The sequence below is a fragment of the Mirounga angustirostris genome, unplaced genomic scaffold (assembly GCF_029215605.1).
Source record: "Mirounga angustirostris isolate CCGP_5_RB_7025 unplaced genomic scaffold, mMirAng1.0.hap1 SCAF_11, whole genome shotgun sequence".
Lineage (NCBI taxonomy): Eukaryota > Metazoa > Chordata > Mammalia > Carnivora > Phocidae > Mirounga > Mirounga angustirostris.
The window spans coordinates 83,655,664-83,680,446 of NW_026991719.1; the positions used below are offsets into that span (position 1 = coordinate 83,655,664).

Below are 24,783 nucleotides of genomic sequence, written 5' to 3' on the forward strand. Positions count from 1 at the left end.
TAAATCGATGATTTTCCTTAAAACATATTGCATTAAAGACATACAATAAAGTAGGGTTGATACAATTGGTAATGTTTCATAAACGACAAAAGTGTTACAAGGACGGGCAGAACGGCACAGGTCCAAACGCGAGAGTAGGTGGGTCTCTGGAGAGTTACAGGTGTTTTTGGGCCAAGTGAGGTGGCTCTGAAAAGAGCCTTTGGTTTGCGAGGTGGTCAGGCGGTCCGGAGGCAGCTCATTGGCGGAGGGTGTACCTGATGATGGCTTGGGTGCCCTCGGACACGGCGTGCTTGCCCATCTCCCCGGGCAGCAGCAGGCACACGGCTGTCTGGATCTCCCTGAAGGTGATGGTGGAGCGCTTGGCGGAGCGGGCCAGGCGAGAGGCCTCGTCGGCGATGCGCTCGAAGATGTCCTTGACGAACGAATCCAAGATGCTCACGGTCTTCTGCGAGAGGCTCAGGCCCTCGTGAACCTGCTTCAGAACCCTGGGGAAGTAGATAGCGAAACTGTTGGGGCAGCGGCGGCGGCGGCGGCGGCGGCGGCGGCGGCATTGGCGCCTTGGCTGCTCGTGCTTCGGGCTCTTCGGGTCCACTTCTGTGGGCTCCTCCGTGCCCACGCATTCGCCAGAAGAGGTCTCACAGCCAGGCTCAGCCATGTGGGGCTCGCCTTCCCGACAGCTCGGAAGGAAGGACAATGGCGGCTGCAGAGGGGCGCTGGCCCGTTTATAGTCGCTGCATTTCCTGACGTCACGGGCAACCTCCATATCTGATTGGACAAAATGCAATGCAGGGAAGTGGGGCTCTATGCCAGGCCGTGTCCCCTGTGATTGCATACCCTCGAGCTTCACATCACATCACATCGGACAATCAGAGAGGGAAATCCGGTGCCCTCTAAACTTCTTGGGACCTCGGTCAGAAAATCTTTCAAACATTCCATTTCATTGTGCATTTTGTCTGCTGATTTTCAACATCAAAACAGTAACAGATCTGAGGAGAGTCCTGTTTTTATTGGAATACTTTATATTGCACATCATTACCTTATTTCTGATAAGCAGTAAGTGCCATTGGATCAGGACATGCTAGAAACCAGGATGCTCTGGAGACCCAGAGTCAATGTGTCCATCTCTGAAAATGACAGCAAAGGTAAAGTGGTGGTGATGGAAACACATGAGTACATTGGGAGAGAGGAGGAAAATGATGCCTGGGCTTAAACAGTTCATGAATGTGTAACAGGAGGTAGCCATATCGGAGCACCTTCCCTTTCTATTCAATTACTTTGTGTGGGGGGGCGGGGGGAGGGACCCCTTTTTGGCAGGTAGGGAGCAGCACACAAGAAAGGGTGGCATAAATTGGACCAGTCCCTTTTCATTTATCTACCCAAAGACAGTATATTAAGGAGTTACAATTAAGAGGTGTGTGTGTGTGGGGGGGGGGGTCGGATATCAACTGGTCATAAGTAATTACACATCTCATAATAGCTCCTCGTGGTGCTAGTTTGTAAACGCTGTAAGGGAGGGCCAGCAGAATGGGATAAACCAGAGCTGAAACTTATTTCCCCATGTTTTCTGCACAAAGCAAGAGGTGAGGATATGAGATTGGCGTGGTTGTCACAAGGGTGACAGCCATACATTCTCTCCCATGACCTCCCACCTGTCCAGGGATGCTATAGTACCTTCTTCTGAACACCATAGGTGGTCCTAACCTTTGGAACCCAGGAGGCGGCCTCGGTCTCAGGAATCAAGGAGGAGATGGATCTACAGAACCTGGCATTGCACCTCTGGGTCTGTATTGGCAGTGGCAGCCCTGCCCGCCACTGAAACTTCTATGGGGTCCTTTACCCCCTTTCCTGAAGAACAGCACATGTTCCCAGTGAGATATATCTGTGGGCCCTTTTCTCACCTGCCAAATGCCAGCAGTCCCAACAGTCTTCCTTCATGTTGTCCCATCTCTTTCCCTTTAGTTCTAGCTGGCCACCTTTCAGCCAGCATCAAATTCTCAGAATAAGACACCTGTTGGCTTTCCCTGCAATCCATAAGGTTCAAGCTATCGCACAGTAGGGTCCTCCACACATTTTTCTTGCATAACTATATCTCCAATCCTGGCTTCTGCTGAGATGGTCGATTGGACCCATGCCTCACATGCCTAAGCTCCCAAATAATGGTTTTCCCCCAGGCACACCCTTGGCCCTTTTCCTAAAGCAGGCTACCTGGATAGGCTGAGAAGGCTGCAAAGTATTATGTGATCATTTCTTTTTGTTTCATGGTACCTTCTTTAATTTATCTCTGCTGGCATTTATTATAGCAGTAAGGAGAAACTGGGCTGTTTCTTCAACCCTGTGCTTTGAAATCGCCTCAGCTTACTGTCCTAGTTTATCATGTAAAAGTCCTACTCTACACGAAACACTAGAACACAATTCACTTTATTACAGAGCTTTAAATGTTTAATGAGTTTAAAATATAAAACGATTAGGAGGAAACATAAAGGTAAATCTTCATGACCTCAGATTTGGCAATAGAATTTTAGATATGATACCACAAGCAATAAAAGAGAAAATAGATAATGTGAACCTCATGAAAATTTAAAACAATTACCATATGCTTTCACTTATTTGTGGAGCATAAGAAATAGCATGGAGGACATTAGGAGAAGGAAGGGGAAAATGAGGAGGGGAGGAATTGGAGGGAGAGATGAACCACGAGAGACTCTGGACTCTGAGAGACAAACAGGGTTTTAGAGGGGAGGGGGGAGGGAGGATTGGTTAGCCCGGTGATGGGTATTAAGGAGGGGACGTACTGCATGGAGCACTGGGTGTTATATGAAAACAATGGAACGTGGATCACCACATCAATAACCAATGATGTATTGTATGGGGATTAACATAACATAATAAAATTTAAAAAAAATCACCAAGAAAGTGAAAACCGACAGAATGGAAGAAAATATTTACAAATATATGTGCATATATCTGATAAAGGACTTTGTCTCTACAATATATGAAGAACATTTACAGCTCTGTAATAAAGTGACAAATAAGCAAATTAACAAATGGACAAAGAATCTGAATGCACATCTCTCCAAAGAAGATACACAAATGTCCACTAAGCAAATGAAAAGATGTTCAACATCATGAGTCACTGGGGAAAGACAAATCAAAACCACAATGAGATACCATTTCACACCTGCAAGGATGGCTACAATCAAAAACACAGATAAAAATAACAAAGTGTTATCGAGGATGAGGAGAAAGTGGGACTGTCATTTGTTGCTGGTGGGAAAGTAAAATCATGCAGCCACTTTGTGAACCAGTCTGGCAGTTCCTCAAAACATTAAACAGAGAGATAACATATAACCCAGCAACTTCATCCCAAAATATATACCTAAGAGAAGTGAAAATCTATGTCCACATAAAATCTCATAAAAGAATAGTTATAGCAGCATTTTTTATAACATCCAAAAAGTGGGGGAAACCCAAATGTCCAGCAGCTGATGAATGGATAAACAGGTGCGGTATGAATGGAATATTATTCAGCCATAGAAATGGAGTACTGATACATGCTGCAACATGGACGAAACTGAAGACCTTTTGCAAGTCAAAGGAGCCAGTCAGAAAACACTACATATTGTCTGATTCCATTCTTATGAAATGTCCGGAACAGGCAAATCCACAGAGACATAAAACAGAAATAGCGGTGGCCCATAGTTGGGGAGATGAGGAGAATGGGGAGTGATGTCTCCGTTGCCGTGTCTGAACGACTGCTGCCCACCTCAGGGACCTCCTTCTGTCCATGGCTAACAGGGGAAGACAGGCTTCAGGTGGATGCAGTGGCAGGCTTGCAGGGGGAGCAAGTCTTTCTGCACCTGGAGTGAGAAGACCGGGGTTTGAGCCCCTGCTCAGATGCTCACACCCAACATCCTTCAGGCAAGACACTTCCATCACATTGCTACTCAAAATGTGCCCCCTGGGCTGGTGCTGATCCACAAACTGTCATCTTCCCACAACAGCATAAACAGAGAAATTGAAAGCAGCATTTACAAACCTCGACAGCAATCTGACAGAGTGGCTTTATGGCTGTTGAATTTAAGAATAAACAGGTTGAGCTCATTAAAAAAAAAAAAAAAAAAAAAAACTCGGAGGCGCTTCCCTCTCAGTCTCCCAGGTGGAATAACCAAGGAAGACACGTATTGGCTCATCTTGAGACACCTCCTCACGTACAGGGCCAATGGCTGTGGCTCAGAGGCTGCAGGTCCATCAGAGGCTGATTCAGAAGCGTGGGGCTGCACTAATCGGATGCTCCACAATACCCATAGGGTTGTAAGTAACTAAGTTCTGACCTTTCAAGAACAAAAGGTTATGCCTGAAAAGAACAAAGTCAGATAAATCTGAATTAAGAGTGGCAGCCTCAGTTGGGAGGGGTCCTGAATACTTGTTGTTTCTTGAACTTTTGGATTTAGATATTTCTGTACTGAGTTTGGGTCCTTGCTTATGCTTTTCAAAGAATTTCACAATATGAATAGCACTGAAAAGGTTTCATTTGTATATGCCTGTCCTATTACTGCTATTTCCCCCGTGTTGTTGCTTATACTTTGTTAGTGAAGCAGTAGCCATTCCCTTACTTCATCTCGGTAACCACAGCATTACACCATGATTGCTCACTAGGTACCTTTTTCCTCAATCACCAGTGAAGGGAATAATCACATGTATTCAATTCCCACTCTGGTCTTCAACATCAAACCCCACTTTCCTTTCTCCTTCCCAGATTTCATGTGTATCTCTCACACTTCCACTCCAAGTGGCCCATCCACAGTCCAATTATGGTGCATTTTCATGTGGTTTTGCCAGTCCTCCCATTGGATTTCTGAAATTACAAGTGCAACACACACACACACACACACACACACACACATTCTAATGGACTCAGGTTCTGAAAATAACGTTTTATATGCTACAACGTGTATGACACCAATATGCATGAGTAACTTTGAAGAACATCTAGAATTTAAGAGACTTAGTGAAATTCAGTTTTCTTTTTCTAAACGGTGCACACTTCTTTCTCTGAAAAGGCAAATGGCTCCACAAGGAGCCTTCGGCTTCTAAAATTTCCTTCCCGCTATATATGGCAATTTCTAGGTACCACACACAAGGATTTACTTGCACTGGATTTTGTCGTAGCTTTTCTAGGGTTTTTAAGAAGCAAGCTCTTTTTGTCCGCCCTCAAATGCCTTTGGCTTTTTCTTTCTTCTAATGGGCTCCAGAAGAGGTTGGATTGCTGTAGTTTACCTAGCTTTTGTCTCACTGTTTGGCTCAGAATGACATCTTTCACAGGTTTCTACATTCAGCTCAAAGGTTATTTAGAATTTATTTTAAAAGTTCACATGGAACACATAGCAAACATAACAAAATGGTGGGTTTTCGTGCAACTTGTAACAAATTCCAAAGGACTGAAGTTCCCACCCCTGCCCCCGCCAGTGTGTTCTCCCTTCACAGATATATGGGAAGCTAGAAATCAATTGAGTGGAGAGCACTTGGATAATCACCAGCTACTTTGAAATTCAGCATGTACCTATAGGAAAAGAATCAAAGAAAGGAAAAAAGCCCATGCACCAAGAAGAAAAACACAATGGGTATTAAAGTGCATTACCATTATCCCAAGTCCTCCTACCCATCAGATCACTTGAGGTAGAGGAAGGATTCACCTTAGTTCTCTTAATTGCCAAACAGCTTCCTTCTATTTTGATGCAAAACGAGACGGACAGGTCCCACTGTGACATCTGCATGTCTACACTTCAACCACCCTGGTTAAAAGGAAGAGCTTCAACAGAAACCCACAGGCACACGGACAATCACACCACCTTCCCCCTCAATCTCCAGGCTGCATGTCACAGGAAGGCTGTTATTGGCTCAGCCCTGGTCACCCCACCACCCTTTGGGCCAATGGCCATGGATCCTGCGCTGCCAGTTGTTTATTGGCTTCTGCTAGGGGAGGCTGGGAGCACAGCTGCTCTCATTGGACGACCCAGTCATCCAGGCATGATTGCAGTGCAGGAAGCCTTTTATATCAAAAGGGAAAGATGATAGGCTACCAAGGCACAGAATCAGGTAAATTTGAATGAAGCGAAGTAGGCCTTTCACAAGGTCAGGAGCTTGAGCATGGCACTTTCCTAGATGGTTTGATTGAGTTTTCTGCACGGTGTTTGGGTCCTCTTTTATGCATTTATGTGAATTCGGATAACGGGCTATGTTAAAGGAGTGTGAATGGGGTAAGTGTGATTGTCATGGCTGCTACTGCACTTTAATTATTGCTATACCACACATATTGAAAAAAAAAAAACTCTCTCGCTGATACTACTGTACACAGGTGGGAGAATGAGAACACGTGAGGTAAATAAAATTGTTGTGGAAATAATTTTGACTGTAAAGATCTCTGAAGAGGCTGACCTAGAGGAATACCTAATAGAAACGACCATTTAGGAAAGTGATGAAATGCAGTATGATGAAGAAAAATCATAACAGGCTGCACTAAAGACACATATAAAGTTGAGCTGATAATGTTTTTAACATTTCTTTCACAATAAGAATTTTTAAAACTCGGCAGAACGTCACAAGTCCAACACTACAGTAGATTGCACTTTGGAGGGCCACAGGTCTTTTCCCACCAAGTGAGGTGGCTTAGGAAAGAGCCTTTGGTTTGGGGTGTGGTCAGGCGCTCCTGGGGGTGCTCACTGGCCTCTGGTGAACCTAATGACGGCCTCGGTGGCCTCAGACACGGCATGCTTGCCAGTCTTCCTGGGCAGGCAGCAGCGGGTGCATGGCTGTCTGGATCTCTCTGGAGGTGATGGCGGAGTGCTTCCTGTAGTGGTATGAGGTGCTCTCCTTGGACACAACCCATTATCCAAGTGATTCACAATCCTGTACTTCGTTCTACCTTGTTAACTTTTTTCTTTAAGTTGCCACAATCAGCATAATTATTTGATGCCATCAATGTATCATTTACCTCTATTTGCCAATTCGTTCTATTATCATTCCTTCTTACATCCCACATCTTTTTCTATCGTCCTCAATTACATTCTTTACAATGTCTGTTCATTTGGTGCCAGTTGGTGTAAATACTCTGAGTTATCATTTTTTCTTAAATGTCTTTACTTCTGAGTTAAAGTCTTAAGGTAACCAGAATTGAGATGGGGTAAGGTGTCCAGGGCATTAAATAGGTACTTAATCTTCTGAAATCCTGAAAGGTGCCAGTGATGTACCTACCTACCTCTTCTTACATGATATTCCTACAGAGGCAATGGTGAAAAACGTTAACCCATGGGAAATGGAGTTAGACAGGGTCCATACCACTCTGGGGGGCTTTGAGGCTTAGCCGGGTATATTGTCACACACCCCTGGGAATTTTGGTTAAGGAAAAATCGTGTGCGTAATTATTGTGCTGGTGATAATAATTGGACTGGCATAATGAATATTCTTTCCCTTTCAGGAACTCAGTGTTCTTTCTCACATGGGGTAATCTCAGACATTGGAGAAAAATGGAGATGTGGGGATCTCAGCTTCCCCACTCCTTGACAGCCTCAATGATTCGATGGTGGTTCGTGAGCAAAACCCATCTGGGCGACCTCTCCATTCCACTGAGGCGGCTCTAGCCGTAGTGTCAAGCAAACAAACAAGCAGAGCACAATTGCACAAGAAGTCGAGGAAGTCAACTTCCTTTTCCCTGCATCATTCCATCCCCCAAGCTAGCATTGTTCTGGGCCAAGAAGAAATGTCCCAGCTAGTAAGAATTCCTCTCACCAGGGAAGGAAACATGGAGTGAGTGACCAGCTTCTCTAGACAGTCCTGGCACTGCATGAAGGTCTACCTTCAGTTTTACCACACCCATGGCAGCAGAGAGCGTTGGCTAGCTACAAGGGATAAAAGCCGAGGCTATTATTAGCACATACACAGCTGGACTGACTGCAGTTTATGGAGAAATTTGTGCGGACAAACTCAGCACTTGCCACCACTGATGGAGTCACTGGCTGGGTGCACAGATGCTGACAACTGTCCCAGTGATATTTAAGGTTCCTAGAGCCAGCCATACGTCAGCACTTGCGCCCCCTTGCCCCGGACCTCTCTCCAAACAACACCCCTACACAGACCCCGCCCTGCCAGAGCCCAGACCCACATGAGTAACCATCCAAACTCTCTGCAGCTGCACAAGTGTAGAACAGTAGCCACCTGGATCCTTTCCCACCTCAAGCAGAATCCAGGAGTTAAGCTTACAGACAATCCGTTTTTCTAGGAGCCGTGCAAGAGCAAGACACCATCTTAGGTACCCTTGGCAGACCCACCAGCTTGCGTGCACTTGGGGCTAGCCCCTCTAGCTATATCTATGCACCTGCATGCCGTGGCCTGATGCCTGTCATTGGCATCTGCCACGGCAGGTACGCACACAGAGGGGACCGTGCGGTGATGGGTGAACACTCTGACAGCCAGGCCCCTGCCAACAGCTGCGCATGGATAGGAATCATGCTCAGGCTCCTGTCACTGGCCTGCAACTCCATGCCCACCTACAGATAGCACCTCCAGGTTCTAGTTGGAGTGGGATGATTGATGTATTCAAACAGTTAAAAGAAACTGCCAACCAAACGGACTTTACCCAGCAGTGCTGTCCTTCATAATTGAAGGTGAAATAAAGAATTTCTCTAATAAATAAGAGCTGAGGGAACTTGTCAGGTCTAAACCTGGATCACAAGAAATGCCGAAAGGAGTTTTTCAAGCTGAAACAAGAGGACACTGATTGGTAACGCCAAAATATATGAAATTATACAACCCACTGGTAAAGGTAAGCATATAGTCACATTCAGAACACCCTAATAATGTATAATGTGGAGATGTGCTGACCGGGTAACCTGAAAATAAAGGATAAAAGATAAAGGTATTGAAATTTGCCGTAGTTTCAACAATTTGTTAATGAATACACACACACACACACACACACACACTGACACTCACATAAAGACACACAATGTAAGCAGTGATGTAAGAAAAGTAAAAGGGTAGGCAATAACAGCATGGAGTTTGGGCTGTGACCAGAGTTAAGCTGTTGTCAGTGTAAAATAGACTGTTGCACCTACGGGATGTTGTATGTAAACCTCACGGGAGCCCCAAAGCAAGGATCTACCACAGTTACACAAAAGGTAAAGAGAAAGGATTCAAAGCACACCAGTGCGGAAAACAGTCAATTTAGAAAGGAAGGCAACAAGAAAGGAAGAAGTGAAAAGTAGAATTACAAAACAGCCAGGAAACAAATAATAAGGTGGCATTAATAAGTCCTATCAACGATTACTCTCTTAATGGAGTGAATTCTCCAATCAAAAGGCCTCCAGTGGCTTAGTGATCAAAAAAGCAAGATCTAACCAAATGCTGGTTACAAGAGGCTCACCTCAGCTCTAAGGACACACGAAGATACAAAGTGAAGGATGACAAAAGATACTCCATGCGGGTGGAAACCAAAGAGAGCAGGGTTAGCTATACTAACGTCGGACAAAAGAGACGTTAAGCCAAAATGGTAAGAGGAGACAGAGATGGTCATTAGGTAATGACGAGGGGGTCAATTCCTCAGGAAGATATAACAATCATAAATATGCACTCAACATTGGAGCACCTAAATATATTAAGCAAATCCTTAAAAAACTGAAAGGAGAAATAGACAATAATACGATAATACAAGGAGACTCCAATACCCCAATTTCTTAAGGTTTTATTTCTTTATTTGGCAGAGAGAGTGAGCACAAGCAGGGACAGTGGCAGGTAGAGGGAGAGGGAGAAGCAGGCTCCCCACTGAGTAGGGAGCCCAGCGTGGGGCTCGATCCCAGGACCCTGGGATCATGACCTGAGCTAAGACAGACACTTAACCGACTAAGCCACCCAGGCACCTCCAACAGCCCACTCTCAATATTGGATGGGCCGTCCAGACAGAACATCAACAAGGAAACATTGGACTTGAGCCATACTGTAGGAAAAAATGGACTTAACAGACATGTAGAGAACATTTCATCCAAAAGCAGCAGAATACACATTCTTCTCAAGTGCACACAGAGCGTTCACCAAGGTAGATAGCAAAACAAGCCTTAGCAAACATAAGAAAGTCGTACTATCTTTTCCAACTACAAGCGTATGAAATGAGATATATCACTAACGGGCAAAAAGGTAGAAAATTCACCGGTATGTGGAAATTAAACCACATGCTTCTGGATAACACTTGGGTCAAAAAGAAATGAAAAGGGGGAATCCAAAAGCAAATGCAAATGGAATCACAGCATATCAAAACATAGAGGTTGCTGCTAAAGCCATTCTAAGAGGGAAATTGAGAGTGACAAACACCTACATTAAGAAACAAGAATGACCTCCACCTAACTTTTCAGCTCAAGGAGCTAGAAAAAAAGAACAAACTAAACACAAAGTCAGGAGATGGGAGAAAGTAACACAGATCCGAGTGGAAATAAATGTACCAGAGACCAGAGAAAAGGATGGACCAGATTAGTGAAACTAAGAGCTGGTTATTTGAAAAGAGAAATAAAATTGGTGAAACTTTAGCTAGGCTAACTCTGAGAAACAGAGAGAGGACTCAAATGAGTAAAATCAGTAATCAAAGAGGAGACATTACAACTGACACCACGGAAATACAAAGGATCATGAGAGATTACTACAAATGGTTATATGCGAACAAATGGATCACCTAAAAGAAATGGATAAATTCCTAAAACACACAACCCACCAAGACCGAATCATGAAGAAACCGAGAATCTGACAGGCCAATATCAAGTACAGAGATTGAATCATTACTCAAAACCTGCCAAAGCAGAAAATCCCAGCAACAGATGTTTCCCTGGTGACTTCTACCTAAACATTTAAAGAACCAGCACCAACACTTGACAAATTCTCCCCAAAAGCTGGAGAGGAAGGAATACACCCAAACGCATTTTACAAGGCCAGCATTACTCTGACCCCAAAACCGGATCAGAACACCATAAGAAAAGAAAATGACAGACTAATGTCCCTGATGAATATAGATACAGATATCCTCAATGAAAGAAAAACCATTAGCAAACTGAATCCACGAGCACATTAAAAAAAAAAAAAAACAAACATTCACCATGATCAAGTGGAATTTATCTCTGTGATGCAAGGATGGTGCAACACAGGCAAATCAATAATTGTGATACACTGCATTAACCAGACAAAGGATAAAATCATATAATCGTCTTAGTAGATGCAGAAAAGACTATTTGATAAAACTTAATACCCGTTTCTGATTTAGAAAAAAAAAACCTCTGAGGAAGTGGGGATGGAGGGGACACACCTCAACATAGTAAAGGTCATGTGTGACAAGCCCACAGCCAACGTCCTACTCAATGGTGAAAAGCTGAAAGCAATTTCTCTGAGATCAGAAACAAGATAAGAACGCCCACTTTTGCCACTTTGATTCTACAAAATATTGAACGTTCTAGCCAGAGCATTTAGACAAGTAAAGAAACGAAAAGGCATCCAAATTGTAAGGGAAGAAGTAGAACTGTCACTATGTGCAGACGACTTAATATCACATAGAGAAAACCTGAGAGACTCCACCAAAACACTGTTAGAACTAATAAATGGATTCAGTAAAGTTGTAGGAAAATCAAACTGCAAAAATCTGTGGCACTTCTGCACACTGCAAATGACCTATAAGAAGGAGAAATCAAGAAACCAATCCATTTACAATCGTATCATAAGGAAGAAAATAACTGGGATTAAATTTAACCAAGGAGGCGAAAGACCCGTGCACTGAAAGTATAAGACGATGAAGAGAAAAACTGAAGAAGACACAGATAAATGGAAAGATATTCCATCCTCAGGGACGGGAAGAGTTGGTATCGATAAATGTCTGCCCTACCCAAAGCAATCTAGAGATGCAGTGCAATGTCTACCGAAATTCAATGGCATTTTTCACAAGAATAGAACAAACAATCCTAAACTTTGTATGGAACCACAATCCATCAATCAATCAATCAATCCATCAATCAATCAAACAAACCCAAAGCCCAAAATAGTCAGCGACGTCTTGAGAAAGAAGAACAAAGCTGGAGGCCTCACACTCCTGGATTCCAAACACTTTTACAAAGCTATAACAATCAAAACAGTATGGTATCGGCATAAAAACAGATGCCGAGATCAACAGATGAGACTATAGAGAGCACAGAAAGAAACCCAGACATACACGGTCAGTTAATTTACAAAAAGAGCCAAGAATATACAACGGGGGAAAGAACAGTCTCTTCAGTGGTATTGGGAAACCTGGACAGCCGCAGGCAAAAGAAGGGAATGGGATCACCGTCTGACACCACGGGCTAAAGATGAAATGTAAGACGCGACACCACAAAGCGCCTGGGAGACATCATAGGTGGTAAGCTTCTTGACATCCGTCTTGGCTATTTATTTATTTATTTATTTTTGGATCTGACACCTAGAGGAAGGACAACAACAACAAATATAAACAAATGGGGCTACGTCAAACTGAAAAGCTTCTGCACAGCAAAGGAAATTGTCAACAAAATGAAAAGGCAACCTCCCCAGTGGGAGGAAATACTTGCAAATCATGTATCGGATAAAGGGTTAATATCCAAAATACAAAATGACTCCCAAAAACTCAAAAGCAGAAAAAAGAAAAATCAAACAACTTGATTAAAAACGGGGCAAAAGACCTGAATAGACATTTTTCCACAGGAGCCTTACAGATGCCCAACAGGTACATGAAAGGGTCTTCTATATCACTAATCAGGGAAAGACAAACCCAAACCACAACAAGGTAAAACTTCCCACCACTTAGAATGGCTATAACCAAAAAGACTAGGGATAACAAATGCTTGTGAGGATGGAGAGAAAAAGGAAGTCTCGTGCCCTGTTGGTAATGTATGGAATGTAAATTGGTGCACCACTGTAGAAAACAGCATGGAGGTTCCTCAAGAAATTAAGAGTACCATATGATGCAAACATTCCACTTTGGGGTATTTATCCGAAGAAAACGGGTACAGTGAATGGGCACTAACATGTTCACTGCAGCATTATTTACGATAGCCAAGATATGGAAACATCCCAAGTATCCATTTCAGTCCGCAGGATATGGCCTGGTTTTATATGATTTGAAGTGAGACCGACCTGGGTACAAATCCCAGCTTTACTGTTTACCAGTTGTGTGCCATTAGGGAAGGCACAGGCCCTGAGCCTGTGTTGTCTCATCTGTAAAAAAGGGAAGGAAAGTAGTAGCCACCTCCGAGGGTGGTTATGAGCATTAAATGAGATGATGGAAGTAAAATGCTTAGCACAAGAGATGTAATGAGCACTCAGTAAATTTGGGCTCTATCATTTCCTCCCACATGGCACAGGAAGTGAGCCCATTCACCCAGCCATGGCCTTCGTCTCCACAGTCTGGTTAATTTCCTTCAACCGGGTGCCTGTGAAGTGGTTATAAGGAGGGCTTTGTTGGCCCCTAAGCACCCTCCCACACTCCCTTCTCCTCTGAGGTTTTAGCCTTGGCAGAGGAGGTGGACATGGCTTGCTTTTGCACTCCTTGCCACACGAGTTTTACTGACAACTGTGGTGGGTTGAGATCTCTGGCATGTCTTTCGAGCACCATCCAAGGCTATCCTGCCAACTCCGGTAGGCCCTTAACCTGTTGGCACCTCCTGTTCTTCAGCACGTGTTTAATAGAGAGCCCACGCTGCCACTCTCCTCCTTCCTAAGACAGCCGTGTTTTGCCACAAAACTAAAATGTTCTAAACGTGTTGATCAGTGTTTTCGTTAGCTCTGCTGTGTACGATGAATGATTCCCTGGAACTACCCGTCCACCACGCCCACCACCAAACATCAGTGGAATGCAAGTAATGTTCTGACCACTGGGTTGTGAGCAGCCTAGGAAGTCCACTCAGTGTACGTCTCTCTGAGTCCAGGAAGGAAAAACCAACATCCCCCGTGGTTTTTAGGAAAAGTGGTTTGAACCGAACTTTGGGGATGAAGGGTGGGCCGTGGGTTAGAAGTGTTATAGAATGTAATACATCCCCAAGTGTGGTATACATGCCTCCACAGGCACACGAGATGGTTTTAAGTGGTACACAGATTTTTTTTTTCTTACCAGTTAAGCAGTTTAGTTAGTGTGAATTTAAAATATACGAACACCATGTTATCCTGTGACGTTGCAGATATTATGGCTTAGGAAAATGTTTTCAAAAATCTTGAAAATACGTTCCTTAAAATAGCTATATTCAATAAACAATTGTATTGGTGAAATGCACATATAGCCAAAAGGACGAAATTGTTAGAGGAAGGACTTTCCATGCCATCCAAATGGTTATAAGCTTCCGAGTCAGACAAACCTCATTCAAACCTGGTCTACCGCTTATCAGCTGTGTGACTTTAGGAAAGTAACCTAATTTCTCTGAGCCTCAGGGGGAAATGGAGTTGAATAATAGTACCAGCTTCACTGGACTGTTGTCCAGCTTAAGCCAGGAGCTTTACACTGTAGTGGTGTGAGGGCCCAAAACCTAGCGCCAGGTGGTCTGGTTTCCAGTCCTAGCTCTTCTGCTTACTAGCTCATGGACATTGAGCAACTTACGTCATCTTTCTGTGCCTTGGTCTCCCCGTCTGGAACATGGGACTCTTAGGAGGGTTAAATGAGTTACCACACTTGAAGTGCTTAGAAGTATTCCTAGTATATATTAAGCATTATGTGTTTCTTAGATTAAAAATGCATGCATATAAAGCTCCTGACACCTGACACCTAGTAAGTCCTCGTGAAATGTTACCCATTGGTGGTGCTTTGTATTGCCAATGCCTGGAACAAATCAATCTACAGTCAGAGTTTGATTAAGAAGCAGCATTTAATTGCCCAGGACTCATGGAGAATTGACAGGGCCCAGCACCTCTCTGCAGGAAAAATCAAAACACGGGGCCCCATGGAAGCTGGGCCTTCTTAAAGGACTGCCAGGAGTGGGGTTGGAGAGAGGGCCCAAGCTAGCTTTCTTTATCCTGTTAAAATAGGTGTGGGTCATCCCAATTAAGAGAAAAGGAAATTAAGCAAGCAGCCTAATGCCGCACGGCCTATATATGACAGAGCTCGGTAGAATGCTATCTTGATGGAGAACTCACAGCCCGAGGGGAGGAATAGAGAACTGGTCCAATGGCGTTCTGGCGAAAGGGATACTTTATGGAAAATCTTATGGTAGAGGAATGGTGATGATGATAGTAATGTAACAGCAATACCATTAACTGAGATTCAGCCACTGTTGCTGACTACCTCTAGACATTGTCCTATCTCCCAATCCTAAAACAAAACAAAACAAAACAAAACAAAACAAAACAAAACCCTCTTCTGTGATACCATTAACACTCTCTTCCTACCCACTGACCGGTATCCCTTTTCTTTGAAAGAGTACCCTATTTCTATCTCCATTTCTCATCCACCACTCACTCCTCAACCTACTGCGGTTTGCCTTTTCTTTCCCAACCCATCGCCGCCTCTTCTGGGACTCTAGACCATCTGCTCTCATCCGTTTTCCCATATTTATTCAGCAAATACTGAGTCCCTACCAAGCGCCATACATGGTACTCACTCCTGATAGGTGACAGCAAATGAGACAAGGTCTCTCTTCTCAGGAAGTTCACATTCCAGGTCAAAGCAAAAATTGGATCTGCTGACTGAGTGCCCTCAAAAGCAGTTCACTGGATGATGGAGACGATCACTAACAGCGGGGCACATGATGGTCATACCCTCAGAATAGATACTGTTATCAGGGCGAACCTGTTTGAGCACCTTCTAAAGGTAGGTAGAGCAGAAAGCTCCAGGCAGCACATTGACATTCTTAATCTTAGGGCATCTTGGAGCCCTTCTTGTGAGAAAATGCAAAATCACTCACTCAGGGATTGTGACAACAACTCCTTTTGAAGAAAGAGCAATGAGTTGGAGAAGGAAGTAGGGCGATTAGTGTCGGGCTTGCATTTCAGTGAGGTTAAGAAATAGATGTGAACGCTGATAAAATTGGGAGTAAAGAAAGAGCTCAGATGAACTTACAGCTTTCAGATCACTTCTGATTGGGGAAGGTAGGCCTAAACGACATCGGCAAACAAACCACACAATACGTATCTCCGGGCTACATACTCCTTCGAAGGGCCTCCAATGAAGGGGTTCCCTTCCACAAATTTAAGGAAATTTTAATATCGGAACAGCGATAATTTACTTAAATAAACCAAGAGAAAAGAGTGTTTGCAATGGCTGCTAAAGCTACTGAAAGGGCACGTTTGAGATCTAATAAGTGACCTGGAATGGCTCAGAACACCAGAATTGTTACTCTGCGCACATAGGTCTCAAACAAAATCTTAATACCACCTTTGCTGATGAGATGCTACTACCATCCTTATTAGAGCCAGAAAGTGACAAGAAATCTTTTTATCAGCATTACAGTCCAAAAGTATTTGTGAATATTTGGAAATTAAATTTTAAAAAGATTTAAACGCTAAAATAAAAGAGAACCTAAGTAGTTTTAGTTGACCTGATTGCACTGCAAATGAGTAAATATGTAGAACAGCTTTATCTTGGGAAACTTTACACTCTTAGAAATAAACAGGAACCTTAGCAGACTCTAAGCAAATGCAACCTGAAGTCAGGCATGGTGGTTGTTTTTTTGTTTTGTGTTGTTGTTGTTTTGTTTTGTTTTGTTTTTTTACCTCATAGACATATTTGCAGTGTCTATTCCAGATAGAGTAGATACCAAGAATTCCGTTGAGTGAATGAATGAGCCATATTTTCAATCTTTAGGTAGTAAGAATGGTGGGGGGTGGGGGGGGACAAGATAAAGAAGATGACGAACTTAAATGAGAGGTGGTAAGAAGTAACCGAATACAGTTTTCTTAAGCACCAGGAAAATTATTTCAATTGTATGTCTTTTCTCCACATTTTCTTATGGACCTTGGTGGAGCGTGTGGATCTCCTGCGTTCAAGAACTGATCTTGCACTTACGAGTTTTGGGACTCTGTGCTCTCTGGATCTGAGTTGCTTCTGTAATAAACTAGTTATGATAGCATTGTTGTAAACACCAGGTAAAATAGTACCTGTAAAAGTATGCCGTAAACTAAAAAACATTGTACAGTGCGAGGGTGATATTACCACAAATGTGACAGTACTGCTTTCTCTGCTGTTGAAATAAAAGACCTGATTAGAGAAACAAACAAAACAGAAACAAGTAAATAAATAAAGAGGAGCCACCAAAGCTGTTTGGTCAGTAACATCTGCCAATATTTACTGTACACAGTATCACGACAGAAATTTTCATAAATGTATTCCAGAATCCATTTAAAAATTGTAATAGGAACCCATTCTATGACGTTAACATAAATTTCAAACGCATATGAAAAATATTTTTTTCTATAAAAGCGTAAAGGAGATGGACGTTGCTTCAGATACTTAAAAGTCTCCTCAATAACCCGCCTAACAGAAGTCAGATGGATTCTTATATCAGCTTCTGCACGTTATCTGTTGCCATATCACCCATAACGAACCTCTGAAACATTCACCACACGCTCATGAGAGAATGAGAGAGAAAAAGGTAAACATCATTATAACAAAAATAACCCCCACTGAGGCTGACCTACAGAAATATCTAGCAGAGATGACTGCTTGGGAAAGCCAAGAAAAGCGGCATGGTTAAGGAGAGTCCACAGTTGTCCAAGGAATAAACTGCACTCAAATATAGATTAAAGCAGTGCCGATCCTGTTTGGCTCAAAGTAAAACTACTTTAAATATCTGCAGAATGCCACAACAGGGACAAAACTCAATGCTCTCTTTGGCAGAGTTTGTCCCACTTTTTAAAGCTACAGGTCTTTTCCCGCCAAGTGAGGTGGCTCTGAAAAGAGCCTTTGGTTTGCGAGGTGGTCAGGCGGTCCGGAGGCAGCTCATTGGCGGAGGGTGTACCTGATGATGGCTTGGGTGCCCTCGGACACGGCGTGCTTGCCCATCTCCCCGGGCAGCAGCAGGCACACGGCTGTCTGGATCTCCCTGAAGGTGATGGTGGAGCGCTTGGCGGAGCGGGCCAGGCGAGAGGCCTCGTCGGCGATGCGCTCGAAGATGTCCTTGACGAACGAATCCAAGATGCTCACGGTCTTCTGCGAGAGGCTCAGGCCCTCGTGAACCTGCTTCAGAACCCTGGGGAAGTAGATAGCGAAACTGTTGGGGCAGCGGCGGCGGCGGCGGCGGCGGCGGCGGCGGCATTGGCGCCTTGGCTGCTCGTGCTTCGGGCTCTTCGGGTCCACTTCTGTGGGCTCCTCCGTGCCCACGCATTCGCCAGAAGAGGTCTCACAGCCAGGCTCAGCCATGTGGGGCTCGCCTTCCCGACAGCTCGGAAGGAAGGACAATGGCGGCTGCAGAGGGGCGCTGGCCCGTTTATAGTCGCTGCATTTCCTGACGTCACGGGCAACCTCCATATCTGATTGGACAAAATGCAATGCAGGGAAGTGGGGCTCTATGCCAGGCCGTGTCCCCTGTGATTGCATACCCTCGAGCTTCACATCACATCACATCGGACAATCAGAGAGGGAAATCCGGTGCCCTCTAAACTTCTTGGGACCTCGGTCAGAAAATCTTTCAAACATTCCATTTCATTGTGCATTTTGTCTGCTGATTTTCAACATCAAAACAGTAACAGATCTGAGGAGAGTCCTGTTTTTATTGGAATACTTTATATTGCACATCATTACCTTATTTCTGATAAGCAGTAAGTGCCATTGGATCAGGACATGCTAGAAACCAGGATGCTCTGGAGACCCAGAGTCAATGTGTCCATCTCTGAAAATGACAGCAAAGGTAAAGTGGTGGTGATGGAAACACATGAGTACATTGGGAGAGAGGAGGAAAATGATGCCTGGGCTTAAACAGTTCATGAATGTGTAACAGGAGGTAGCCATATCGGAGCACCTTCCCTTTCTATTCAATTACTTTGTGTGGGGGGGCGGGGGGAGGGACCCCTTTTTGGCAGGTAGGGAGCAGCACACAAGAAAGGGTGGCATAAATTGGACCAGTCCCTTTTCATTTATCTACCCAAAGACAGTATATTAAGGAGTTACAATTAAGAGGTGTGTGTGTGTGGGGGGGGGGGGGGTCGGATATCAACTGGTCATAAGTAATTACACATCTCATAATAGCTCCTCGTGGTGCTAGTTTGTAAACGCTGTAAGGGAGGGCCAGCAGAATGGGATAAACCAGAGCTGAAACTTATTTCCCCATGTTTTCTGCACAAAGCAAGAGGTGAGGATATGAGATTGGCGTGGTTGTCTGTGGAACTGCTGAAATGCCTGGTGCCCTCTGAATCTTCAGGTATGTCCACAAGAGATAGCAGGAGATCCCAGAAATTCTCAAGCAGAGCTCTCATGTGCATGCCTGGCCTGCCCTGGTGGGGCAAGACCAGAGCAGTGCCCAGTAGTGTCCAGAGTAGAGTGGAGAGAAAGTCAAGCAGCCGGGAATCCCCAGCGAGCCTCCATTCTGTCACAGTCACTTGCATACCTTTTCTTTTTTCTTGCCAAGCAACCAGATGCTGATCTTCACAGATGGCAAAACCACGACTAACAAATAAATCAGAACAGGCCTGGGCACACACAGGCCAGTTTGTCAGGACCAGTTTGCTTACCTTTCCAAGCAACTACTATCATTGTCAGCTGCTCAGCCTAACCCAACAGGTGCCACTACAGGAGAGGAGAGGGAGAAGGACCAGTCCCAGAGGGCCCATTCCCGGTGTACCCCAAAGTCCTCTTCCTCCTGACAGCCTGGAACCTGCAGCTACCGCAGATGGGCCCCTCTGAAGATCCTTTCCCCTCTTCTGGCTTTCCAGGCATCGTATCAACTAATCAGAGTTGGTATTAAGCTTCCTGTCGCCTCTCTCAGAAGTCCTACACAAACACGCCAGTGAGAAGAAAGGTCAACCAACAACATTTGTTCACTGATGCCCCAGCAGGGGAGCTCCGGGAAGACTTCACCAGAAGCACCAAAGATTGTAGGCTTTTCAACTTCGGCTTACTGAGAGAGTCTGACCTCCATATCCCAGGCCCCTCGTTCCAGAGGAATGACTGGCCAATTGGGGGCCATTTCTCCTACTACTCAGAATGGACTGTTGTCCTGGGCTAAGCCACCATAGCTTGGGCAGGAACTCTCGCATGGCCAGCAGAGTGCTGGTGCAAATCAAGAGACATAATTGACAAGCACCTGCCCCGAGTTCTGACCAAGACCCTCAGGAGAAATGGCAAAAACCATAGTCTCCAAACACACAGCACACAAAGAAGTAGTCATACAGATAAAAACACCAAAAAGGTTTTTAATGCTTTTAGCAGCATTTGCCAAGTTTAAAATTGTTTTCTTAACACTAGTTTGGTTGTAAAAACAATACCCGCACACTAGAACTGCTGACCAAATATAAGTGTTGTTGGCTGAAAAAAAAAAACAAAAAACAAAAAAAACCACACACGCGCGCACACACACGCACACACACACACACACACCAATTTACCCAGATTGTCTAAGAAACCACCAGAGGGACCTCTACTAATCAACTCTTGTTGATCAGACGTTGGATGTGGCCATCACGGGAAGTCCCAGAGCTCGGACAAGGCAGCTCTCTGTAGCTGAGGCAGTGCCTAAAAGGGCTAATGGCTGAGGACTGCCAGCTGACCGCACTCTCAGCAGCTGAAGCAGAGTCTGTCTTTGAGGAGAGTTCTGGTTGGAACATCCTCATGTCTATCATCGCCTCATTATCAAACGATACTCTGGCTACCCAGGCAACCGTAGTTTGACAGTCGTTTTCTCTCAGCACTAGCTTTTGGCTTCCATTTCTTGGCGAAAAGAGGTATGTTATCACATTATTTGGTATTCCATTTTTAGGCACCGTGCCCTGTTGTCTGCTATCTTGCTCTCTATGCTTATATCCTAGCTTTACTGCAATGTATCCACATGTGCTTCCTGAATCCGGGATGTCATGGCTTCCTTAAATTGGGGGAAATTACCAGACATTTGTCTTTGAATATTATTCTTCCAAAATTCATCCAAGTTTCTGCTTCTGGAATGCCTATGAGATGCACTTAATAACTACTTACCCCATTCCTTATGTCTCTCTGCCTCACTCTCATCCTATTTTTGTCTTTATCCTTCTATGAGGCGTTCTGTCTTATTCCTTTCACCTATCTTCTAGTTCACCCATTCTCTCTATCTGGTATGTCTCCTTTGTTGTGTAAACTTTTGTGGATCTTTTAATCTAGCGGTTCCTATTTTCAACACTAGAAAACCATTTAAGACATTTTTGATAACTAGTCGCTTCCTACTCATATTTTACATGTCTTGTAATTATTTTTTAAAGATTTTACTTATTTATGTGTCAGAGAGAGAGAGCGCACAAGCAGGGGGAGCGGCCGGCAGAGGGAGAAGCAGGCTCCCCGCTGAGCAGGGAGCCCGATGTGGGACTCGATCCCAGGACCCTGGGACCATGACCGGAGCTGAAGGCAGATGCTTAACCGACGGGGCCACCCAGGCGTCCCTCTTGTAATTATTTATATAAACGTTTTAACCGTTTTTTAAAGTTGGCATTTGGTAATACTACTTTGGAACTTTCCAGTTTGGTTTCCTGTTTGATTTTGAGAAGGGTGGCTTGTTTGGGGATTGTGTGCGTGTATAGGAGGACTTTATCTGCAAGAATCCTGTAACAACCTCAATTAAGGTTACTCCTCCGGGAAGGATTAGAAGTGCACTTGCCATGTGTCTGGGTTTGTGAATGGGAACTGTTGGCATCGTGCTGGTAGTGCTAACCCGAACCCCAGAGCTACGCCAGGACACTCGTGTGAATGCACATCCTCAGGGAAAATTTTTTTCCCCCTCACTCAGAACTAAGGACCGGGAATAGAATTTTCCTCGGCGTCTCCTTTTCCCAGTAGGGAAAAGTCCAGTTTTCTCAAAGTTTGTAGTCATTCAAGCACCACTTCATGCAAAGCCGAGTATGTAATGCGATGGGTCTTACTTGCTCAGGCCCATGTAGCAAGCGGTAAACAACAACAACAACAACAACCACAACAAAAACTGTACATTCAAATAGCCTGAGTTAAAATACATGGTCGACATCAAGGGAAATCTTTTTACTACTATTAATTTGAACAATTCTCCTCTGACCTGATGGAAGTGGTGAGAGATACGTCCACGCACAGGCCTGGATTCATATCCTTCTCCTCATGGCTAAAAGCATACAACTAGTCAAACAAAGAAACAAACAGCAGGTAAAGTATCATACCAGATTCCCCCTCAACCGCAGAGGCTGAGTACCCAGTAAGACTCTTACTGGTTCAGCCTGAGACACCTGACCGCACACTAGGCCCAATGCCGTGAGTCAGCGGCTCCACATCCCTGATAGCTGATTGGCTAACTCCCAGCTGACTGAGGCTTGAGTTGCCTTGACTAGCAGCCTCCATCATCCATTGCAGAAGCCGATCTGCAAGTCCTGAAGATTTGTGATTTCCACAAGAAAAGATTACAGGCTTGGGAAGTATAGAATCAGATAAATCTGGGCTACTTGAAGTGTTAGCTACAGTTACCAGGGAGCCTGAAATAGGAATTATTTCCTGAACTTTTTGATTTAGCGATTTCTGTACTGAGTTTGGGTTTTCTCTTCTGTTTTTCCAAGAATTCCATTAACAAAAGTAATGTTGAATAAGTTTGATTGGGGATGGGCACGCGGGGGCTGCGTTGTTTAAGCGGCTGCCTTTGGCTCAGGTCATGATCCCAGGGTCCTGGGATGAGGCCCTCATCAGGCTCTCTGCTCAGTTGGGGAGCCTGCTTCTCCTCTCCCTCTGCCTGCCGCTCTGCCTACTTGTCCTCGCTCTCGCACCCTCGCTCTCCATCAAGTAAATAAATAAAATCCTTAATAAAAAAGTTTCATTAGGGGATGTTCGACTTATCAGTACTATTTTCCCAGGGTTGTGGCTTATAATTTGTTACTTAAGCAACAAATCCACTTCTCTCAATCAGTCTTTACCATTAACCACACTATTAGAGAATGAATGCTCAGCAGATGCCCTTTGTCCTCAGTTGCCTTCAGAAGTGATCAGAGGCACTCACTTCCCTTTTGTCTAGGCCTCAACATCCATTTTTCCTCACTGCATCTTGGAGTTTGTATCTGTCACTCACCTTCACACTCCCAGTCTTCACAGTCTATATGGTGCATTCAATGTTGTTTTACTCATGCTGCTATTTGATTTCTGAAATTGCGGAGCAAAGCACCCAAAGGAGTGCAAAAATGACCTAACGGATTCCATTTCTTAGTATGACTTCTCACATAAAACGATACATATGGGACCAGTACGTAAGAGCAAGACGCAAAACCTTTGTGTGCCATATGGACAAACACGGGGACTTTGAAACAGCAGCAGTGAGCATGATAGAAAGGAAGTGCCTCAGTGGAATGCTGTTTATGCAAAGAGGCTCACCGTTGTATCTCTGAAGACGGGCATGGTGGCGAAGAGCCTCTGGCTCCCCAAATATTTTTCCCCATCTTGAGGCACTACCAAGGACAATTTCCTGGTCGTTGATTCCCTGATAATTTTTCCCACTGGCCTTACAGAATAAATTCCGTATTTTTCCAAATCCTGTCATTAGATTTTTCAAAAATTCCAGAATGACAATAAGCGATAAACCTTACAAGGGTGGCCACTGATGCTAAATTCTTACTCTAATGATCCTAAGGAGAACTCCGGAGGTATAATGGCTCATCCGAGTTCTTCTACATTGGACCAAACAAACAACAAAACAACAACAAAAAACCCAGACTTTGCACCTAGTGATGGAAGAGGCATTGCACGCCTTCACGTCTCTGCTACACGCAAAAGCCTTCTCTGGTGTCCTCGTTTTTCTGGAACTGCCCACCCTATTTTCCTGGAAGTCATATTGTCCTGCCATAGCTAAATAAGTTTTGTGATTTGACACTCCAGGAGGTTCCTGGGACACTTCTGATGGGCTAAGGAAAGTTTTTTTTGATTTTTGTAGATTATCCACATTTGTTTGGCAGGGAATGTCATCTTTCCCAGGGGCATCTACAAAGTATTTCAAAAGTACAAATGCCATTCTTAAAATATTGACCAAATATTGATTGCTAAAAATACCGTAATCAATTTCTAAAAATTGAAATCAGAGTATATTCACTTTTACAGAGATAGGAAGCTGGAAAAATAAAAAATACAATAAAATTAAGCAACACTAATACCGTCTTGAGTAAAAGGGTGGTGAATGAGGTCCCCTCACTTCTCTAACGGGACAACAAATAATCACTATGATGGAAGAGGCAGTGCATGTGCCCGTGTACAGCTCAGGTTTCATATCTCACATGGGTTGTTCTATCCCCCCGCCGCACCCCCCCACCCGCACCCAAATCATATGAAGACATTCTTAACCCCAGGACCTCAAATGGGATCATATTTGGAGATAGAATCATTAATGAGGCAATCAAGTTAAAATACCCTCTTTAGCACGGATACTAATCCAAAATGACTTTTGCCTGTATAAAAGGGGCGAATGTCAACACAGAGACATGCGCATAGAGAAGAAAATGTGGGGGGAAAAAACGAAACAAAAAACAATGGGAGAAGTCGGTAATGTAAGAGCCCGAGAGAGAGAGACCAGGAACTGATTCTTCCCTCACACATCTCAGAAGGGAGCAACCTGGCCCACAACCCATGATTTGGACTTCTAACCTCCAGAACTG

The 24,783-nt window shown here is 44.2% G+C and overlaps 1 protein-coding gene across 1 annotated transcript; it reads right to left on the bottom strand.

Annotated features, from left to right (window-relative positions):
• Positions 1-235: 235 nt before the first annotated feature.
• On the bottom strand, positions 236-18,484 carry LOC135361871 (uncharacterized). Its single transcript, XM_064573604.1, has 3 exons — positions 17,965-18,484; positions 17,532-17,536; positions 236-445 (listed from the first exon to the last, which is right to left on the bottom strand). The coding sequence occupies exons 1-3, from the start codon at positions 18,482-18,484 to the stop codon at positions 236-238; spliced, it is 735 nt and encodes a 244-aa protein (XP_064429674.1).
• Between the last annotated feature and the right edge of the window lie 6,299 nt (positions 18,485-24,783).